Genomic DNA, 23167 nt, shown 5'->3' on the forward strand with positions numbered 1-23167 from the left:
CTGAATAGTACCTGGTAGAGTTGGTCACATCCATCCAATATATTCAAGAAATCATTATGTACATCTTTGACTGAATCAAAGAGGAGGACCTTGTAGCTCTGGGTATTTCTAAAAGATTTACATTATTCCTATTTCCAAATAATATTGCATTGTTGTTTGAATCATCCAAAGATTGAATGTGTAGTGAATAAGCTAATCAAAGACAGGTGGATATAAATGATCTCAGTGCAAATTTATTCCTTTGCAAGATTATTACAAATTTCACCAATATGCTCTGGTTATTATACTAAGCATTGAGCATTGCATCCCTGCTGTTATTATAGGGCAGGACTGATGCAGGGTTTTGACCCAATACATTGCTCACCCCTTTGCCTCCACGGATGCTGCCCAACCTGCCGAGTTCCTCCAGCAGTTTGTTTTTTGAACAAGATAATTGAATTGAATCTATTGCAATGAAGATTAGCATGAGGAACAAACCTTACCCCAACATCCTTGGTGTGGATACTCACAAAACCAATAATATTCATTCAAACAAGTCCCTTGCAGGAATCACTGGATACAAATAATTTATTTACATTTGGGGTAAAATCATTTATGAGAGATAATCAATAAGTTTTGTTACCACAAAGATGAAGCAAAATGCAAAATTACATAGTTCCCATTTTCCTTTTGGGAAAGCCTATTACAAGAGGCTTTCTAATGTTAAAGGTTGTTGCATATCTTGAAGCAATCCTTTGTAAATGTTATCGAAAAATATGTCAATATTATTACCTAAATGAAAGTAGGCTCACTTCAGTGACATACAAATAAATATCCCCAAACGTTACAACGAGGCATGTTCAAAGGAGTGCATTGGAATTTTTATTCCTTGTTCCTCAATATTGATTGATATTCGTTCCTGCAATCTGGGGCCCATTAAATTTATCTTTAGTGTATTCCTTCAGAACCACACTGAAAAGGAAAAATGGAGTAACTTTTGGTACCTTTGAAGAAAGACGAGAAGGTACCGCCAATAAAACTTGTGACATTTGAGACTCGTATCTCAACTGAGCACTATCAGTTGGGGTCTTCCTCAATCGCAATGACAAGGTCAAGGGCCAAACAATGGAACAGATTTGTGCCAAAAACATGAAAGAAAGCCCTGCCCCATGTGAACTTGGGAAGGGGAATCAGTCTCATAATGGGCATATCCTCTTCCCAAGGCTCCCCACAAAAGTAAAATGGAGGTGTGCAGGGTGTGGGCAGAGGGCTCATGAACCTGGTTTGCTTGTTGGAACCCATCCTGAGCACTTACCACTACGCCAAGAATAAATATCAATTTTTTAGTTGTTGGGTTGATTCTGTTAATTAGGAAAACAACAGCTGGTAAGCACTACTTACTCCTCAGGTGCGATACACGATGTAGGTACTGAGCCATCAACTTATACATTCAGGATTTGATCCCTCCATGATCAGGTTAGTCTGAAGTTATCACCTACTGATAAAATACATAAATCTGTCCGATGAAACCACCATTTAATGGGACATGAAAAAATAAAATGTTGGAAATACTCACTAGGTCAGGCAGTACGTATGGAGAGAGGAACAGAGGTCTGGTGAAAAGTCATTGATCTGAAACATCAACTCTGTTCCTCTCTTCACTGATGCTACCTCAGCAACCATTTGCATAATTTCCCTACTTTATTTCAGATTTGCTGCATTGGCTGTGTGTACCTGCATTGTGATCAGCAAAGATGTTGGCAGAACTGTTGCAAAGTTTATATACAGTAGGCTTCAGCTGAAAACTGTGCCTCTTCTGAGTCCCAACTAACTGCAGTGCATAAAACTGCACAGCCACCAACTATTTTGATTTACAAAAATAACACTTTGCTGGATGCTGGACTTAAATTTTTGAAGAGACTAGAGTATATGGATTTCCTTACACCAGAGAAGGTACAATAGAGGTGTACAAATTATTAAAGGTTTTCTCAGTGTAAGTAGGGAAGAAAGAGTTTCCTCTTGAAGTAGGGTTGATATCCAGGAGTACAGAATTAATATACTGTAACTGGTAAAGGAACCAGGATGCAGATGATGGGGATTCTGAAATGCACTATTTAAAAGGGCTGGAGAAACAGGATTAATTAGTTATTTTCTTGACAAGGTAAAAGATGTATGCCTTTGGGGTGAAAGGGCAATGAAGTGGGACTAATTGAATGGTTGGTACAGTTACAATGAGTTGAATAGCCCTGTTGGGCTAGGAAGTCATATAATGCATTCTTCCACAGCTAGTAATGTCGCCATCCTCTGCATTCACTGTTTGCATGAGACTTGGAGAATAAGTGAGTTGGGCTTCTGAAGTTGTCCCAACATCCTGTTTAAACTGTAAATGGGCTCACAGAAAAGGAAAATGCTGATGAATTGTCCAGGATTTGCGATTCATTATATAAACTTTAAATTTAGTGGCTAATTCTAAAAGAGTTTTAAACAATGGCACTCAATCTCAAGTTACAACCAGCTAGTTGCACTTAATTTTACATTAGTTTACATCACCATCATGTTCCAGCTTGAATCTCCCTAGGGCAAAAATTTGCTTATCTATTGTGGCTAAAGAATGCAGCTTCATGATGGAGTTGCTGCTGCTTTTTATGGCTTAATAAATTCTCAGAATACTTTTGTTTAAAATGCTTTTGTATCCTTAACGTTAGATTTTTGTTGCCTGATTTTCCCCAACCTCCCTAGGGTCTTGCATCAATTTTACTGTCCCGAGGTCTGTATAAATGGAGAGAGAGATTACGTTTATGAAGATGTCTGAGTATGAGAACATGCATACAAACTAACTGTTTCTAGGTCCCTGTCACAATGTTTACGGAAGGATAGGCCTGGAGCAAACTACTATTGGGCTGCAGATGTCTGTAAGAATGAAAGATATGAGAAGCCCCTGACAAATTTCCCTAAAAGCTGAAGCTGAAATAAACAAAGAATATTAAGTGATTTGCTGCCACAGTTGCCAAATATTTGCACAAACATTCACTTGGGTGCCAGGAAACATCAGATTTCATGTTTCCAAAAACACACCACAATTTGAAGCGTATCAGTTCAAGGGACAGAAGTGGGAAGAATAATTGTTAAGGTGGGGGTGAAAATTCAGAAACAGAATACTCTGAAATGCAGGGAGAAGAATGTTGCTCATTAGCTCTATAGGAGCGAAAGTGTCTTTGTGAGCTGCAGCAGTGGAGGATCAATTGTAGAAGAGTCGTGGTTGAAGCTATTTAAAAGATCATCTATTTCTTCCATGGGGCAATTTACTAATAGTTGTAAGATATTTTTCTGCCTTTAATTAAAAAGCAAGGTGATACCTTTCTGTACCAAAACAATTTATTTACCTTTTCATTCATGATGCCTCTGTTCAAATTTACCTGCAATGAAACTGATTTGCAGGATGCGATTGCGAACACTAACAGATGCCTTGAAAATTTGCTAAAGAAGTAATTAAACTTAAATGAAAAGAGAAAATGCTGAAAACATTCAGCAATATTTACAGAGGGAGAACCAGATAACATTTCAGTTAATGATCCTTCATCAGTTGAGAACATAATAAAAAGAAGCAGGAGTAGGCCATTTGGAATTTCATGCATGATCCACCATTCAATAAAATCATGTCTGATCTTTACCTCAGTGCCATCTTTTTCCACTATCTCCATATTCTTTGACTCCCTTAATTTCTAAAAATCTGCTACATAAGGTAGCCCACACTTACCTGTGGTGAGGTGGAGTTAATGCTTCACATCGTCAACCTGCAACCGTTTTAGCCAACGAATCCACCAACAGACAAGAAGCTCAATGCAACTGAGGACAAAACAGCCTGTTTTATTGGCACCTTACCTACCATTCAAGATATTCATTCCCTTCTCAAATCAGTTGTAGTGTCTACTATATTGAAACTGCGACTGCACTTTAAATATACTTCATTAACAGAAATCATTTTGGAAATTTTTGGAAGGCATGTGATAGGCGCTATGGAAGTGCAAAGCTTTGTTTTTCACAGGTGCTCTATCACTTTAGTGTGTACTATCTGCAAAATACACTGCAGTTACTTGCAACAGAACTTCCCAAACCCATGACCTTTATGACCAAGAAGGAAAAGGGTAGTAAATACATGGCAACACCAACACCATGCATGTCATGCAACACCCTAACTTGAAAATATATCACTGCCCCTGCATCACTGATGGTCCGAATCATGGAACCCCTGACCCAACTGCACCATGGGAGACCCTTCATCAGATGAACTGCAGTGCTTCATGATGGCTACACTGTAAGAGCAATTAGGAATGGGCAGTAGAAGTTAAAAATAAACTACTGGAAGAACTCAACAGGTCAGGCAGCATCTGTGGAGGCAAGAGAGATGTGTCAATATTTCGGGTGGAGACCCTGCATCAGGACTGGGGGGGGGGGGGAGTAGGGAGTGGAAGAGGAAAGATGGCTAATAAATAGAGGTGAAGGGGAGGGGTGGGACAGGAGCTGGTAGGTGATCGGTGGAACCATATGAGGGGAGAATGACAGGTGGATGTAGCCGGGTGGGGGCAGGGGGTGGAGTTGGGATAGAAAAAGTGAACAAAGGGAGATGATGGGTTGACTGGTGGGAGTGAGGAAGGAACACAGGGGGTGTGGCTTACTTGAAATTGGAAGTGTCAATGTTCACACCATTGCGCTGTAAGCTACCCAAGTGGAATATGAGGTGTTGTTGTTCTAGCTTGCACTCTGACAGTAGAGATGGCTGAGAACAGACAGGTCGGTGTGGGAATGGGAAGGGCATTTGAAATGACAACTGCAGAAGGTGCAACACCTGTCCCTTCACCTCCTTCTTCATCACCATCCAGGGATATAAACAGTCCTTTCAGGTGAGGCAGAGATTCACCTGCAACTCCTTCAACCTGATCTGTGCATTCAGTAAAAGCGATGTGGTCTCCCCTATATCAGCGAATCCAAGCATAGACTATATGGCCATTTTGTAGAGGACTTGTGCTCTGTCTGCAATGGCCGTCTCGAGTTCCTGGTTGCATGTCATTTCAACTACCTCTACCATTCGCACCCAGGGTCTCTCTTTCTTTGTTCACATTTTTCGCCCCTCATCCTCTCCCCCACCCGACTCCATGTGCTCGTCATTTCCCCCGTCATCTGGTTCCAACTATCACCTACCATCTCCTGTCCCACCCCTCCCCCACACTTCTACATACTCGCCATCTTTCCTCCTCTTCCCCAGTCCTGATTCAGGATCTTGACCCAAAATGTTTGAACAACCCTCTGACCTCCATGGACGCTGCTTGACCCACCGAATTCTTTCAGCAGTTTGCTTTTTGCTCCAAATTCCAGCATCTGCAGTCTATTGTTTCTCTCAGCAGTATAAGTTGGCTTTGTGAGCTCTACCCACATCCCAGTATCACTTTGACCTTTTATAGAACAGAGATCAGCAGAGCACAGGAACAGGACCTTCGGCCCATGATGTCTGTGTTGACCATGATGTCAAAACCCATCTGCCTGCATATGATCCATATCTCTCCATTCCCGTCATGTTCAAGTGTCTGTTGAAATGCCTCTTAAAAACCACTGTCGTGTCTACTTCTACCACTACCCCTGGCAGTGTGTTGCAGACACCTACCACTCTCTGCATAAAAAGCTTGCTCCTCACATCTCCCTTGAACTTTCCCCCCAATATTTCCATATTGTTTAAGATTAAGTTAATACAAACAGGCAAGGAACTAACATTATATTGTGCTCATACACAGCACCAAACTCCTGAATCAGACATTATTCTATGCTCTGTCCTGGAAAGAGATCAAAATATTCAGATCAAATGTGAGAGATTCATCCAAATGTGCTGTTTTAGGAGGTCACATTTTCTAGGGTATAGGGGCATTAACAGTCATGTTTTAAAGTCTTTGATTTAAAAAAAATGACTGGATCTCATTGAGCTTTGCCAGCCAGTCCATTGCATGGAATCCTGCATTTAACTTGGAGATAGATGGTGCTGTCTTTAATTACTTAAGTGTTTTAAATTAACGTTTTGCTTTTCAACTTTTTATTGCTTCGTTTTTGCTTTTGCTTTTACTTTTTGCTTTCCAACTTCTTAATGCTTAGTTTTTATTCATTTTTAATTGTTTAGTTAAAAGTTAATCATCTTTAAATACCTGTTTTTGTCAGACATTTAAAAACTGATCAAATGCAACCAGGAACTCGAGACGGCCATTGCAGACAGAGCTCAGGTCCTCTACAAAATGGCCACATAGTCTATGCTTGCATTTGCCGATGTAGGGGAGGCCACATCGCTTTTACTGAATGCACAGGTCTCTCAACTGTATGAAAGGCCCTAGATCCTAGGACTTCTGCCCACTTGCTTCCAAGCATGGAATCTTGCATTTAACTTGGTGATAGATGGTGCTGTCTTTAATTACCTAAGTGTTTCAAATTAACATTTTGCTTTTCAACTTCTTAATGCTTAGTTTTTATTCACTTTTAATTGTTTATTTAAAAGCTAATCATCTTTAAATATCTATTTTTGTCAAAGACATTTACAAACTGATCAAATTATTTCCAGCTTTCAGAGCTGGGAAAGCCCCACCTCTGGTTTTGCCCACTGTCAATACCTGTCAGAGGCATTTTGAGAGTGAGGCCTCAGAATGACACCACCAATAACCCAGTTCTGTTGGTACTATTCTGGTGGACAAAGGGTACAGATGGTATGTTTTAATGGAAAAGAGAAAAATACTTTTAATTTCTATTACATTGCACAATTGTGCTAGTTAATGGAAGATTTTCTGTATGCAATTATGTGAATTACTTGGAGGAGGAGCTTTGGAAAATGAGTGTAGTTTGTGACTGTATTGTTGATTGTGACCAAAGTGGCAAGTATTGTACTTTTGTGGAAGCATTTCCCTAGATTTTTTATGATCTCTACCGATTATATGTAGTCTGCAACAAATAATATTGTGTGTTTATTCCAGTTGTACCAGGTGGTGCAAGCAAGAGAGACATAGTTTTCCTTATCGATGGATCAGATAACGTTGGGAACACAAATGCACCTTTTGTCCGTGATTTTCTCACAAGCATAATAGAGAATCTTGACATTGGAAGTGACAGAGTTCAGATAGGTCTGGTGCAGTACAGCAATTATGCGGAGACTGAGTTCTATCTGAACACTTATTCTTCAGAAGATGAGATTATGTCTCATGTGGAAGGGCTTCGATTAAGAGGAACAACAACACTGAACACTGGGGCAGCATTGGACTATGTCCTTAGAAATCACTTTACCAGATCTTCAGGAAGCAGGAAGGGTGATGGTGTGCCTCAGTTGTTGGTGCTCATCACCGCTGGAAGGTCCAGAGATGACATCAAACGATCTGCAGAGGCACTGAAGCAAGCTGCCATAATGATCCTTGCTGTAGGAACTGGGAGCACGGATCCAGCTCAGCTAAAGGAGATGGCAAATGACCCCAGTTTGGTCTTCAGAGTGCAGGAATTCCAGTCTTTGCCAAATGTGCAGGAACAAGTGATGACACCACTGACTACGCTGACTGCCTCTCAAGTATCTACCGAAAGCCCAACTGTTCCGAGTAAACAAGGTACTTCAAACTTTCTGTTGTACTCAGTGTTATTGTATTTGTTATCACACTTGTAATATTCGAGATTACATCCTGCATCAAAAAGTATTTACTTTTAATTGATAGCTAATCAGTACTATCAGCAAAGGTAATCATATGACTTGCTGTTTGCATGGTTGACTGTATAACACTAAATGCGTATAAAATTAAAATGAATGGACAAATAAGGGGAGTGTATTCGATGTGCAAAACTCACCCCTTGCATTAAGTTTATCCTTAATGTGTTCAATATTATTGAAAATGGGGCTGAATGTTTCATTGACAAGTGATCTCAGAAATCTCACACAAGAAGTATGACCAAGAGGTGACTGTCCAGCTGGTTACATGGCCAAAATGTTTCAGAAATTGACTTCAGAAGTTTCCAGAGAAGGAGAAAGCTTATGATTCATGGTTCCACAGGGTGGAAGCACAGTACAATAGCCAGGAAAGGATGTGTAGGTTACCGAGTGTAGTGGTTGATACATTTTTGAACATGCTATATTTCTTCTGGGACATTGTTTACCGGGACAGCGTGCCTACATACGAAGATACAACTTAGGAGCTAGAATAGGGTACTCAACTCCTCAAGATGCTCCATCATTCCATATCATGACTGATTTGATTACAAATTCAACTTCACAATCTTGTCTACCCCTGCTAACTTTTCACTCATTTCCCAATGAAAAATCTGCTTCTGTCTCAAAAATTTCTTTAATTTTTAAAAAAATTTTATTTACAGTGTGGTAACAGGCCCTTTCGGCCCAACGAGTCCACGCCGCCCATTTTAAACCCAAATTAACCTACCCGTACGTCTTTGGAATGTGGGAGGAAACCGGAGCACCTGGAGGAAACCCACGCAGACATGGGAGAACGTACACACTCCTTACAGACAGCAACGGGAATTGAACCCCGATCGCTGGCGCTGTAATAGCATTGCGCTAACCGCTATGCTACCGTTCAAGGAGTCTGCTTCCACCGTCCTTGAGGAAGAGAATTCCTAAAATTTATAGCCATCTGAGAGAAAAAAATTGCCTCATCTCTGTCAAAAGTGGGCAACTCTTTATTTTTAATCAGTGACTCCTAGTTCCAGATTGTCCCACTAAAGGAAGCATTCTCTCCATATCTGCCCTCTCAAAACCCCTCAAGAACTTATATGTTTCAATCAAGTCACCTCTCCAGAAGATGCAAACCTATTCTGCCTACCTTTCTTCATAAGATAACCTGTTCATTCTGGATATCAGTCTACTAAACAATCACATTTACATCCTTCAGTACTGTTATCTTTAAATAAGGATGTCAATACTGTACGTAGTACTTTAGTTGTGGTCCAAACAATGCCAATATAATGAAGCATAACTTCTCTACCTTTGTATTCTATTCTTCACAATAAGTGATGACTTTCCTAATTACTTGCTATTTCTGCACACTGGTCTTCTGTGAATATACACTACATGAACGTGTATTTGGAGTGGGAACTTTGAAAAGAGGTGAGTCTCTGTGCGTGTGCTTCTGAGCTTCACGTTGCAGAGTTAGGAGTTGGAGCGAGCTTTGGAGTGGGAACATTGGAAAGAGGTGAGTCTCTGTACGTGTGCTTGTGAGTTTCACCTTGCAAGAGTTTAAGCGAGGCAAATTTGCAAATTGTTAATAGCGGATTGGCTAATTAACAGCAGCAAATAAAAGGAAGGTGGAGCGGCCACTGTGTCAGTGGACCAGGGTTAGAGTAGGAAATGGAGGTTTTGGTGAGAGGAGGTGGAGGCTCTGGTAAGTTTCTTTCTCTCTTGTTTTGGTGTTTCCTTTAGTGCCAGGTCAGAGTAGCTAGAATGGCTCCGGGGTCAGTGGTGCGTTCATCTTGTGAAATGTGGGAGTTCTGGGAGACATCCAGTCTCCCTGATAGCTACATCTGCATGAGGTGCATCCAGCTGCAGCTCCTTACAGACCGTTTTAGGGAACTGGAGTTGCAGCTGGATGACCTTTGGCTCCTATGGGAGAATGAGGAGTTCATAGACAAGAGCTACAGGGAGGCAGTCACTCCTAAGCTGCAGGAGGCAGGTAGCTAGGTGACTGTCAGGAGAGATGAGATGAGATATCTTTATTATTCACATGAATATTGAAACATACAGTGAAATGTATCTTTTGCATAGAGTGTTCTGGGGCAGCCCACAAATGTCGCCACGCTTCTGGCACCAACATACCATGCCCACAACTTCCTAACCTGTACGTCTTTGGAATGTGGGAGGAAACCGGAGCACCTGGAGGAAACCCATGCAGACACGAGGAGAACATACAAACTCCTTATAGACAGTGGCCGGAATTGAACCTGGGTCGCTGGTGCTGTAATAGTGTTATGCTAATTGCTCGGAGAATAGGCCGGTAGTGCTGAGTACCCCTGTGGCCATTCCCCTCAATAACAGGTATACGCCTTTGGATACTGTTGGGGGGGGGGATGGCCAATCAGGGGAAAGCCACAATGACCAGATCTCTGGAACTGAGCCTGGTTGTGTGGCACAGAAGGGAAGGGGGGAGAAGAGGAGAACGGTAGTGACAAGGGATTCCATAGTAAGGGGGGTAGACAGGAGATTCTGTAGACGTGAAAGAGGCTCCCGGATGGTACGTTGCCTCCTGGATGCCAGGGTCAGAGACATCTCTGATCAGGTCCACAGCCTTCTGAAGAGGGAGGTCAAAAAGCCAGAGGTCGGGGTACATATTGGTACCAACGACATAGGTAGGAAAAGAGATGAGGTCCTGAAGAGGGAATATAGGGAGCTTGGTAGGAAGCTGAAAAGCAGGACCTTAAGGGTAACAATCTCTGGATTGCTGCCTGTGCCACGAGCCAGTGAGGGTAAGAATAGGTTGATTTGGCAGATGAATGTGTGGCTGAGGAGTTAGTGCAGGGGGCAGGGTTCAGATTTGTTGATCATTGGGATTCTTCTGGGGAAGGTACGACCTGTACAAAAGGGACGGGTTACACCTGAACTGGAGGGGAACCAATATTTCTACAGGCAGGTTTGCTAGAGCTGTTGGGGAGGGTTTAAACTAGTCCAGCAGGGGGATAGGAACCCGAGTGACAGGTCAGAGGTTGGTGCATTTAGTGGACAAGTAGATGCAGTGTGTAGAAAGACTGTGAGGAAGGATAGGCAGTTGAAAGGGGAAAATTGCAGTCAGTTGAATGGGCTGATGTGTGTCTACTTTAATGCGAGAAGCATCAGGAACAAGGCCGATGCACTTACGGCATGGGTAAGTACATGGAACTATGATGCGGTGGCCATTACAGAGACTTGGTTGTCGCAAGGGCAGGAATAGTTGCTGGATATTCCGGCGTTTATATGTTTCAAAAGGGAAAGGGACAGAGGTAAAAGAGGTGGGGGAGTGGCTTTGCTGATCAGGGACAGTGTGACAGCTGTAGAAAGGGAGGATGTCCTGGAGGAATCGTCTACTGAGTCAGCATGGGTGGAAGTCAGAAACACGAAGGGAGCGATCACTCTATTGGGAGCATCCTACCGACCCCCAATAGCAGCAGAGACACTGAGGAGCAGATCGGGAGGCAGATCTTGGAGAGGTGCAAAAATAACAGGGTTGTTGTCATGGGTGATTTCAACTTCCCTAATATTGATTGGCACCTCCTTAGAGTAAATGGGATAGATGGGGCAGAGATTGTTGTGTCCAGGAAGGATTCCTGACACAGTATGTGGACAGGCCAACTTGAGGAGAGGCCATACTGGACCTGGTACTAGGCAATGAGCCTGATCAGGTTTCAGATCTATCAGTGGGAGAGCATTTTGGAGACAGTGACATAACCCTTTGACTTTACCATAGCCTTGGAGAGGGATAGGAGCAGACGATATGGGAAAGTACTTAATTGTGGAGTGGAATTATGATGCTATTAGGGAAGAACTTGGGAGTGTAAATTGGGAACAGATGTTCCTGGGAAGTGCACAGCAGAAATATGGAGGTTGTTTAGGGAGTACTTGCATGGGTTCTGGATAGGTTTGTCCCATTGAGGCAGGATAAGGATGGTAGAGTGAAGGAACCATGGTCGATAAGAGACGTAGAATATCTTATCAAGAGGAAGAAAGAAGCTTACCTAAGGTTTAGAAAGCATGGAACAGACAGGGCTCTGGAAAGTTACAAGGTAGCCAGGAGGGAGCTTAAGAATGGATTTAGGAGAGCTAGATCAAGAGTAAGATTAAGGAAAATCCCAAGGCATTCTACACATATGTGAAGAATAGGAGGATGACTAGAGTGAGGCTAGGATCGATCAGGGTTAAAGAGGGAACATGTGCCTGGAGTCGGAAGAGGTAAGAGGTAATTAATGAATACCTTGCTTCAGTATTCACCAGTGAGAGAGACCTTGACGTTTGTGAGGATGGCGTACAACAGGCTGATATGCTAGGACATGTCAACATGAGGAAAGAGGATGTGCTGGAACTTTAGATTAGATAAGTCACCAGGCCCAGACGGGATATATCCAAGGTTATTACAGGAAGTGAGGGAAGAGATTGCTGCAGCTTTGGCGATGATCTTTGCATCCTCACTGGCCACAGGAGTAGTGCCAGATGGTTGGATGTTGGCAAATGCCGTTCCTTTGTTTAAGAAAGGGAGTAGGGATAACCCTGGGAATTACAGACCAGTGAGTCTTATGTCAGTGGTGGGCAAATTACTGGATAAGAATCTCAGAGACAGGATTTATGGGCATTTGGATAAGCATAGGCTGATTAGGGACAGTCAGCATGGCTTTGTGAGGGGCAGGTTGTGCCTCACGAGCCTGATTGAATTCTTTGAGGATGTGACAAAGCACTTTGATGAAGGTAGAGCAGTGAATGTGGTGTACATGGATTTTAGTAAGGCGTTTGATAAGGTTCCTCATGGGAGGCTCATTCAGAAAGTCAGAAGGCATGGGATCCAGGGAAACTTGGCTGTGTGGATTCAGAATTGGCTCGCCCTTAGAAGACACTCTGTGCTGGTAGATGGAGCGTATTCTGCCTGGCGGTCAGTGACCAGTGGTGTTCCGCAGGGATCTGTTCTGGGAATCCTATTTTTTGTGATTTTTATAAATGACTTGGATGAGGATGTGGAAGGGTGGGTTGGTAAGTTTTCTGATGATACAAAGGTTGATGGTATTGTGGATAGTGTAGACGGTTGCTGTAGGTTACAACAGGACATGATAGGATGCAGAGCTGGGCTGAGAAGTGGCAGATGGAGTTCAACACGGAAAAGTATAAAGTGATACACCTTAGAAGATTGAATTTGAAGGCAGAATACAAGGTTAATGGCAGGACTCCTAGCAGTGTGGAGGCATAGAGGGATCTTGGGGTCCACGTCCATAGATCCCTCAAGGTTGCCGCGCAAGTTACTAGGATTGTTATGGCGGCGTATGGTGGGTTGGCCTTCATTAGTCCGGGTATTCAGTTCAAGAGCCATGAGGCATGTTGCAGCTCTATTAAACTCTGGTTAATTCACACTTGGTATATTGTGTTCAGTTCTGGTCACCTCATTATAGAAAGGATGTGGAAGCTTTAGAGAGGGTGCAGGGGAGATTTACTAGGATGCTGCCTGGATTGGAGAGCATGTCTTATAAGGACAGGTTGAGTGAGTTAGGGCTTTTCTCTTTGGAGAGAAGGAGGATGAGTGGTGACTTGATAGAGGTGTACAAGATGATAAGAGGCATAGATCGAGTGGACAGTCAGAGACTTTTTCCCAGGGTGACAATGGCTAACACGAAGCAGCATAATTTTAAGGTGATTGGAGGAAGGTACAAGGGGGATGTCAGAGGTATATTTTTTACACAGAGAGTGGTGGGTGTGTGGAATGCACTGCCGGCAGAGGTTGTGGAGGCAGATACATTTGGGACATTTAAGAAACTCTTAGCCACATGAACGATAAAAAAATGGATGGCTATGTGGGAAGGAAGGGTTAGATAGATCTTAGGGCAGGATAAAAAGTCGGCACAACGTCGTGGGCTGAAGAGCCTGTACTGTGCTGTAATGTTCTATATTCTATGTATGTCCTATGAAATGTCTGCAATCTCTCATCATTTAGATAAAATGCTTTTTGTTTCATTGTTCCTGACAAAATGGACAATTTCTCATTTTCCCACATCAGACTTCATTGGCCAGATCTTTGCCTGCTTACCTCATCTATCTGTATTCCTCCTTACAACTTGGTTGTCCACCTATCTATGTGCCATCACCAAATTTAGCAATACCGTAGAAGACACTTGGACAGATGCATGAAAAGGAAAGGTTTAGGGGAATATGGGCCAAACATGGGCAAATCGGACTAGCTTAGGCATCTTGGTTGGCATGGACAAGTTAGGCCAAAGGGCCTGTTTCCATGCTGTATTATTCCAAGACTCTATGACCAATGGTGCCTTCATCCAAGTTATTTGATAGCTGTGAACAGTTGAGGCCCCATCCCTGATCCCTGCAGCGCACCACTGGTTACATCTTGTCAACTAGAAAATTACCAATTTATGCCTACTCTCTGCTTCCTGTTGCTAGTCAATCATATATCCATGGCGATATGTTACTTTCCACACCATTAGTTTTCATTCTTAGCAGTAATCTTTGATGTGGCTCCTTTTCAAGTGCCTTCTGGAAGTATAGAACAACCAACAGTTCCCCTTTATCCACAGCATGTTACTTCTTCAAAGAACTCGAATAAATTGGTCAAACATGATTTGCCTTTTGCAAAACCACTTTTACTTTGCCTGATTATCTAGAATCTCCTGACAATCCTGCTATAAAAACACCTTCTAACATTTTCCAAATGATAGATCTTAAGCAAACTGATCTGTCGTTTCCTGCCTTCAGTCTCCCTCCCTCTGTGGATTTGTCCCTTGAAAAGGGGAATTTGCTTATACTAAAATAGCACCACTTATACATTACATAAACTCTGAGGGTGTGAGCACATAATTATTGCATGCATTACTGGGGAAATACTGCACTGTCGGTTTTCTCAGCAATGATATGTTAAACCAAGATTCACTCTGCCAGTTCAAGTGGGCATCAGAAATCACATGATGTTTTCTCAAATGAGACAAGGAAATTCTTCAAGTGCCCCAACCAATATTCCTCTTTCAATCAAAGCCACTAAAAAAATAATTCCTAACTTGTCGTTGATAACATTTCCTGTTTTTGTTGGACTTCTAACTTGTCAACTTGGGCTGCCATGTTTATTGAAATTGTCAGGGACTGAATGCTATTTGGTAACTTGCTGGTGCTGAAACACGTAGGAATGTCTGGACCATGTTATGAGGTGCTATATCGATTCTTGTACTTTCCCAGCCCAGCACAACTATTACGTTTAATGGATGTAATTTGTATTCTTCAGAATTAAGTCATGTTGGCATCTGGCTTAAAAAGTATCCAATTTTTTGATGAAGCTCAGACATTCTTTCTTTCATTTAGTTGGTTTAATGGATTAACACACATTTTAATACTTTTGTTAAAACCACCTGACTTTGAAAATACATTAACTGGCATTCAGCTTATTATGGGCTTGGGTCTTTTACTGTCAAACAGAAAATAAAATCTTGTCATTATCAAAGCCAATGCTCTCAACACAGGCTTCCAAGCTGCGCAATGCACAGATTCTGGCTCATCCAGAGCTTTCCAGCTCATGTTTTATCATTCGTTTCCTTTGCCCTCCACCACCACATCTAAGGTCCTCAATTCTTGTCTTCAAAACCTTTCACAACACGACAATACCGTCTGTGAGCAACAAACAATCTGCTGGAGGAACTCAACGGGTCAAGCAGCATCTGTGGGAGGAAAGAAATTGCCAATGTTTTGGGTCAAAACCCTGCATCAGGATCGAGAGTGGAGAGGCAAGATGTTGAGTATAAAGAGGGGAAGGGGAGCGGTGAGAGAGGAGTCTGGGGTGATTGGTGCACTGAGGAGGGGTGTAAGATGACGGGCAGGTTGTGCCAGGTAGGGGAGGGGAGGCAGAGGCAAGTGAATGATAGTTGGAAGCAGACAAAGAGAGAAAGAGGGGAAAAATACAGATGGAGAGGCAGATGAAGCAAGGTGGGGGGAGGGAAGTGTGAAGATTGGAGACAGCTGCTGGAGGAAGATAAGCAGGAGCACAAAGGGCTGCCTGTGCTGGACCCTAAGTGAAGGAGGTGAGAATGAGAACCATTAGAGCAGAGGTGAATGGTTGTCGGAAAGTTGGAACCAGAATTAGATGGGGGATGGGGGGGCGGGGATGGTGGGGGGGTGGGATGGTGGGGACCAGGTGAACTGTGTGTGTGTAGTTGGTGGATGGAACGGTGGGTGGGAGAGGACGGGGACAAAGATGGTCAATACCTTCTGTGATCTCCTTTACGAGTAGGACGGTCCACACACTTCAAGTAGTTATCTGTGTGCTGCTTCTCTTCGTTGCACTGCGTCTAAAAATGGGGGTGGGATTGTAGTGGCAAACTGATTAAATACTTGGACTAACAATCCAGAGGTCTGGACAATCGAATCTGAAGTGTTCAAATCCCAACATTACAGCTGGGGAATTTAAATTCAAGAAAGTAAATAATACAAGGAAAGCTAACTTCTTTAGTAGTGCCCATGGAAACTATCAGATTATCAACCAAAAAAACCCACTCACAAATCAGGCAGCATCAATGGAAAGAGAAATGAAGTTAACTGTTCAGATTAAAGACCTGCTGGGTGTCCCAACATTTATCTGGTTTTATTTCATAATCTCAGCCTTTATAAAAAATATCATATAAACCCATCTGGCTCACTAATGTCCTTCAGAGAAGTAAATTTGCCCTCCTTACCTGGTCTTGCATTTATGTATTCCAGAATCTTGACTGCCCTCTGAAATGGCCAAGCACCCAGCTTCGGGGGAATTAGGGGTAGACAATAACTGGTGGCCTAGACAGCAATGTGCAAATCCGTCGACTGAATAAATCAATAAAACACCTTCTCCCTATGACTCCAACTCTGTTTTATGTACCATTCAAACCTCCTCTTTTCCACCTCTTGCAATGTCTATACCTTTCAGCCACATCCTTCTGAAATTTCCTCCTGAATTCTTTTATACCTGCTTCAAATCCTTCATCAAAAATTGGCCTCGTTGATTGGGATCCAATAAGTTGACCAACATTTCTCCTCATTCCTGAGCTTGCTCTTCTTTAGAGTTGGCCTTGGGTATTTAGTTAAGTAATAACTAAATCTATTTAAATGAAAATTGCTATTTGCACAATTGTATACCTATATAATGTGCTGTGAAATATAATGCATATTGTTCCAGTTTTGCCTGACGAAGAGATCAAGAGAGACATTGTGTTCCTTATCGATGGATCTGACAATATTGGAAACACAAATTTTCCTTTTGTCCGTGATTTTCTTACAAATGTAATTCAAAATCTCAACATTGGAAGTGACAGAATCCAAGTAGGTCTGGTGCAGTACAGCACATATGCAGAAACTGAATTCTATCTGAACACCTACTTATCAAAAGCTGAAATTTTGGCTCACATAAGAAGATTGAGACTGAAAGGCGGGACTAGACTTAACACAGGTGCAGCATTGGACTACGTTTTTAGATACCACTTTATCAGCTCTGCTGGAAGTAGGAAGCAAAAAGGCATTCCTCAGTTTTTGGTTGTCCTTACTAGTGGACGGTCCAGCGATGATGTCAAACCATCTGCAGATGCAATGAAGCGAGCCGCTATAATGAATTTTGCAATCGGAGTCAAGAATGCTGACTTAATGCAGCTGAAAGACATTGCAATTGATCCCAGCTTAGTCTTCAGTTCAAGTACGTTCTATTCTTTGCCAAATATAGAAGAAGAGGTGACAACACTGTTATTGACTCTGCCTGCTCCTCGAGCAATTCCTGAAGAGCCAACTGCTCCCATTGAACGAGGTATTTGATTTCTTTGATCCGTTGTGCTCAACCTTGTGCTGTATAAGTCTTTACCGTTGACAAAACTCTTTAATACCTGCAAATCCTCCATTAGGGTGCCCACAGTAAGCCAGGAGAAACACACTTTCATGGCAACAAGGAGCACGAGAAAGCACAATGTGGTAGGGAAACTGTGGCAGAAAAACTGTTGCAAAAGTAAATGTGGTGATTTGAGGATATAAGCACATAGCTATTGGAAAAATAATTTGTATATTATTGGTATTGGTTTATTACTGTCACTTGTACCAAGGTACAGTGAAAAGCTTGTCTTACAAACCGATTGTACAGGTCAATTCATTACACAGTGCAGTTACATTGAGTTAGTACAGAGTGCATTGATGTAGTACAGGTAAAAACAATAACAGTACAGAGTAAAGTGTCACAGCTACAGAGAAAGTGCAGTGCAATAAGGTGCGAGGTCACAACAAGGTAGATCGTGAGGTCATAGTCCATCTCATTGTATAAGGGAACTGTTCAATAGTCTTAGCACAGTGGGGTAGAAGCTGTCCTTAAGTTCGGTGGTACGTGCCTTCAGGCTCCTGTATCTTCTACCCGATGGAAGAGGAGAGAGAATGTCCCGGGTGGGTGGGGTCTTTGATTATGCTGGCTGCTTCACCAAGACAGCGAGAGGTAAAGACAGAGTCCAAGGAGGGGAGGCTGGTGTCCGTGATGAGCTGGGTTGTGTCCACAACTCTCTGCAGTTTCTTGCGGTCCTGGGCGGAGCAGTTGCCGTACCAAGCCCTGATACATGCAGATAGGATGCTTTCTATGGTGCATCTGTAAAGGTTGGTGAGAGTCAAAGGGGACAAACCAAATTTCTTTAGCCTTCTGAGGAAGTAGAGGTGCTGGTGAGCTTTCTTGGCCGTGGCTTGACCAGGACAGGCTGTTGGTGATGTTCACTCCCAGGAACTTGAAGCTGTCAACCCTCTCGACCTCAGCACCATTGATGTAAACAGGTGCATGTACACCGCTCCCTTTCCTGAAGTCAATGACCAGCTCTTTTGTTTTGCTGACATTGAGGGCAAGGTTGTTGTCATGACACCATTCCACTAAGCTCTGTATCTCCTTCCTGTACTCTGACTCATCGCTGTTTGCGATACGGCCTACAACGGTGGTATCATCTGCAAACTTGTAGATGGAGTTAGAGCAGAATCTGGCCACACAGTCATGAGTGTATAGGGAGTAGAGTAGAGGGCTGAGGACGCAGCCTTGTGGGGCACCAGTGTTGAGAATAATCGTGCCGGAGGTATTGCTGCCTATCCTCACTGTTTGCAGTCTGTTTGTTAGAAAGTGAAGGATCCAGTTACAGAGGGAAGTGTTGATTCCTAGGTCTCAGAGTTTGGTGACAAGCTTACTTGGAATTATTGTATTGAAGGCAGAGCTGTAGTCAATAAACAATAGTCTAACGTAGGTGTCTTTACCCACAGCATCATTAATGCTGTGGCTTACTTTATTAATATATAAATTATTAGATACAATATACATTCAGGAATGGATGTATATTGTATCTATGCTTATCAGACTTGAACATCCAACATAAGGCCATCCTAAACTTACTTTTGAATTTCAACTTGCTTTACTTAAGAAAAATAAAAATACACTCACTTCATTTCTTCAATGCCTGTTGCTATAGCTGATAGCTAATCAGAATATTTACATGTTCCAACTCATAAAATGCACATGATAATTAAAGAGTTCTTGCTGAGTTCAAAATTCATTGGGGGCTACGTTGACTTTGGATAATACAGTAAATTGAGCTTGGTTGCCTGTTAAACAACATTTGTTTCCACTGATTTTATGACAGTCACTTTGAAAAACAAATGAGTAGAAACCGCTGTAAAAATGTTGCAGTATTTTGACTCATGATGTTATTAAAGGCATTAGGAAAGCAAAATCAGCTTCAACAGCATTTTCTCAGACCCAGGAAACAGCTATTCCATGATTCATAAACATTCTGTATAGTTATCTATTCCTCTTGGTTCTCAACGGCTAAAAGAACATTATTCTCAGTTCTGATATTTTCAATTGCCCTCACATCTCAACAACCTTTTTGCAGATAGGGTTCCAGATTTCCATTATCCTTTTGTGTGAAGAAGTGTTTCCTGAATAGCCTAGCTCTATTTTTGTGTATTTTGCCTCCTTGCTCTGGAGTCTCCCACCAATGGAGTTCCTCTCAATTTATCCTATCGATTTATTTCAAACATTTCTTAAACACCTCAATTAGATCAATCCTTAACCTTTTTATTCAAGTGAGCAAGTCATATGATACAACCTTTTCAGCCCTGGTATCATTTTGGGGAATTTGCACTGCACTTCATTCATGCTCAACATAGATTTCCTATTGTGTGTTCAGATCTCAACAAATGGGGTCTAACCAAAGTTTTTCAGAACTGTAACAAAACTTTCATCCTCATGTATTTTGGTCCCTATGAAATAAAATTCAACATTCAAATCATTTTTTGTACAGGTCCACTAGAGCATAGTAATTTCTACATCTTGAACCTTACATCACTCAAGACACAAGAGACTGCAGATGCTGGAATCTGGAGCAACAAACAATCAGCTGGAGGAACTCAGCGGATCGAGCAGCATCTGTGGGAGGAAAGAAATCATTGACATTTTGTATTGAAACCCTGCATCAGGACTGGTCCTGATGCAGGGTTTCGACCCAAAACGTCAACAATTCCTTTTCTCCCATAGATAATACTTGACCCGCTGAGTTCCTCCAGCAGATTGTTTGTTGCCTCCAAATCTCTCTGCTGCCCTGGACTTCAAAAATGAATAAATTCACATTTTCCACACTGAACTACATCATAGTTTTGCCTATTAACATAACCCATCAGTGACTCTTTGCAAATTCTTCCTCCTGCCAAATGGTTTACAGTGCCACTAAAGTTGGTGCTTTCAACAAATGTGTTTATACGGCACTCTTTTCCTTCATTTATCCATTTTGCTAGAGGTGAAGAGCTGGAAATCCCAGTACGGATCTCAGGAAAACACTAATAGTCACATCCTGATAACTAAATTGCACATCCATTATCACGACCCAATGTGACCTATCTCTATTCAATTCTCTATCCATGTAAATAGATTTTCAATGCCAGAGAGTCTTCATTTTGTTAGAACTCTCTTCTGTGGGACCTAATCAAATCCATTCTGAAAATCTATAAAAATAACTTCTTCAGAGGTTAATTTATCTATGTTGATTGTACGAGGCCCTGGATATTTACCCATCTTTATCTTTTCAGTTAAACTATTAGTTTAGCATTTAATCTGGTGTGATCTTCCCTTGATATATTTTTATTTTCCTCACACACTTGGTAATCTATTTTCATCCTCTGCTCTGAAGAGCAATCCAAAGTAAATATTTAGCAAGTCTGCCAATTTCTGATTTTTGGCTGAATGTGTTGCTTAGGTCTATCAGTATTAACCACCTTCTTCCTGCTAAATACTTGGGAAAATATTTAGTGTTATTCTTGATATTCTTCTCAATCCACTGAGTCTTCAAATTTGGCCAAAAGTATCAAATCAAAACAAAAATGTCAAATCTTTGGGACAGGCTGATACCACAAATAAAAAGAATGCTCTCCACATCCAGGCAAGTACTCCATAGTTTTTCTTCATAATCCATGATTCCATAAACAAGGCTTCATGCAACATCAGGATTTGTTATTTAAACAAAAGCTGTTATTTAAAAATAAATGCGAATTGATGAAAAAAAGTCACAATTATGAATTTGAACACTTTGATTGGAAGGGATGTTTTGCATTGACAGAGCACCTTTAACAACCTAATAAACTTCTAATTATACAGCCAGTAAGGACTCTTAGAAACAGTGTTAAATTTTAAAATATCCAACTTCTTCACAGAACAGTTCTCCAAATACCATGTGGTAATGACTAGATAATCTGTTTCAGTGGTGGTTGAGGGATAAACATTGGCCAGCATATAATGGTATGTCCCTTTGAGAGAGCAGGTGGGGTTTTAGCTTAATGTTGCAGACTTCCAATAGTACAGTACTGGAGTACCTACCTATCTTCATCCCAGGAGCAGGCCAATAACCCACCAGTGGAGAAATCACTGCCACTGAGCTTCATGGCTGGAGAGGCAGCAGAGGAGATTCACCAGGATATTGTCTGGGATGGGGCACTTTAGGGTAAGACTGGAGAGGCTAGGGCTTGTTTTTACTGGAGTGGAGGAGGTTAAGAGGGGAAATGATTGAGGAATATAAAATTATGAGGGGCAGAGATAGGGTAGACTGCAGGAATCTTTTCCCCTTATCAGAGGTGAATAAAACTAGAAGGCGTGGATTTAAGGTAGGGGGTAGGAGATTTAGAGGGGATTTGAGGGGGACATTTTTTACCCAGAGAGTGGTGAGTATCTGGAATACACTGCTGGAAAGAGTGGTGGAAGCAGAGTTGCTAGCAGCATTTAAGAGGTGTCTAGATGAGCATTTGAATTGCCTTGGATTATGGGTCAAGTGCTGGAAGATGGGATTAATATGGATGGGATGTCCATTGGTCAGTGTGGACATGTTGGCCAAATAGCCTGTTTCGATGCTTTATTACTCTATCCCAATACCTGAATGAACATTAAGTTCATTTCTACAGTAATCTAGCAGTTAGAATACATATTACAAAGCTATATGGAACACTGAACAGCACAGGAACAGGCCCTTTGGCTCATCGTGAATGTGCTGACCATGATACCAATCTAATTAATCCTACATGCCTCCACATGGTCCGTATCCTTCCATTCCCTGCCTGTTTGTGTGTCTGTCTAAATGCTTCTTAACATTTCTATCGATTGACACTGTATATTTCTTTCAGTTATACCAGACACAAGCAAAAGAGACATTGTATTCCTCATCGATGGATCAAATAATGTTGGGAGCACAAATGTCATGTTTGTCCGTGATTTTCTCACTAGTATCATAGAAAATCTTGACATTGGAAGAAGCAGAGTTCAAGTAGGTTTGGTGCAGTACAGCAATTATGCAGAGACTGAGTTCTACTTGAATACATATTCTTCAGAAGATGAACTTCTGTCTCATGTGAAAGGACTGAGACTAAGAGGTGGAACCTCTCTCAATACTGGTGCCGCACTAGACTACGTGCTCCGATATCACTTCACCCAATCTGCAGGAAGTAGGAAAGAGGAAGGAGTTCCTCAGATATTAGTGCTGATCACTGGTGGAAGATCTGGAGGTTATGTCAGGCAGCTGGAAGATGCATTGAAGCGAGCTGCTGTATTGACCTTTGTTATAGCAGCCAAGAACACTGATCCACTACAGCTACAGGAAATGTCAATTGACCCAGGTCTGATCTTCAAAGTGCAGGAATTCAGCTCGCTGCCAGATGTACAGGAACAACTCATGATATCATTATCAACGCTGGCTGCTCCAACAGTAGTCCACAAACAGCCAACGGTAATTACCGAAGGACCCACAGGCACAGTTACTCCAGGTACATGAATTTTGTTCTGTGTTCAACCTTCATCAGTCCAAATTCCTTTTCATCAAGCCAGTCATTAGAATAGTTATTTATATCAGTCATGTAGGTGAAGATTTGGAATCAGACTCAATATGCTCCCTGTTAAGTTGCGTCCTAATCTCAAAATTGGCAATCTAGTTTTCAAATCTGTCCATC

General features: G+C 42.0%; 1 protein-coding gene across 2 annotated transcripts in view; it reads left to right on the forward strand.

The window, feature by feature from the left end:
• LOC127578923 (collagen alpha-3(VI) chain-like) overlaps positions 1–23167 on the forward strand; it is an 86804-nt gene that overhangs the window by 25795 nt on the left and 37842 nt on the right. For both annotated transcript variants that reach the window (XM_052031502.1, XM_052031509.1), the window contains 3 exons: positions 6981–7598; positions 16863–17480; positions 22349–22984. In XM_052031502.1, the coding sequence (XP_051887462.1) occupies positions 6981–7598; positions 16863–17480; positions 22349–22984 (1872 nt within the window). The remainder of the gene's footprint in view (positions 1–6980; positions 7599–16862; positions 17481–22348; positions 22985–23167) is intronic.

The sequence above is a fragment of the Pristis pectinata genome, chromosome 1, assembly GCF_009764475.1.
Source record: "Pristis pectinata isolate sPriPec2 chromosome 1, sPriPec2.1.pri, whole genome shotgun sequence".
NCBI classification, from domain to species: Eukaryota; Metazoa; Chordata; class Chondrichthyes; order Rhinopristiformes; family Pristidae; genus Pristis; species Pristis pectinata.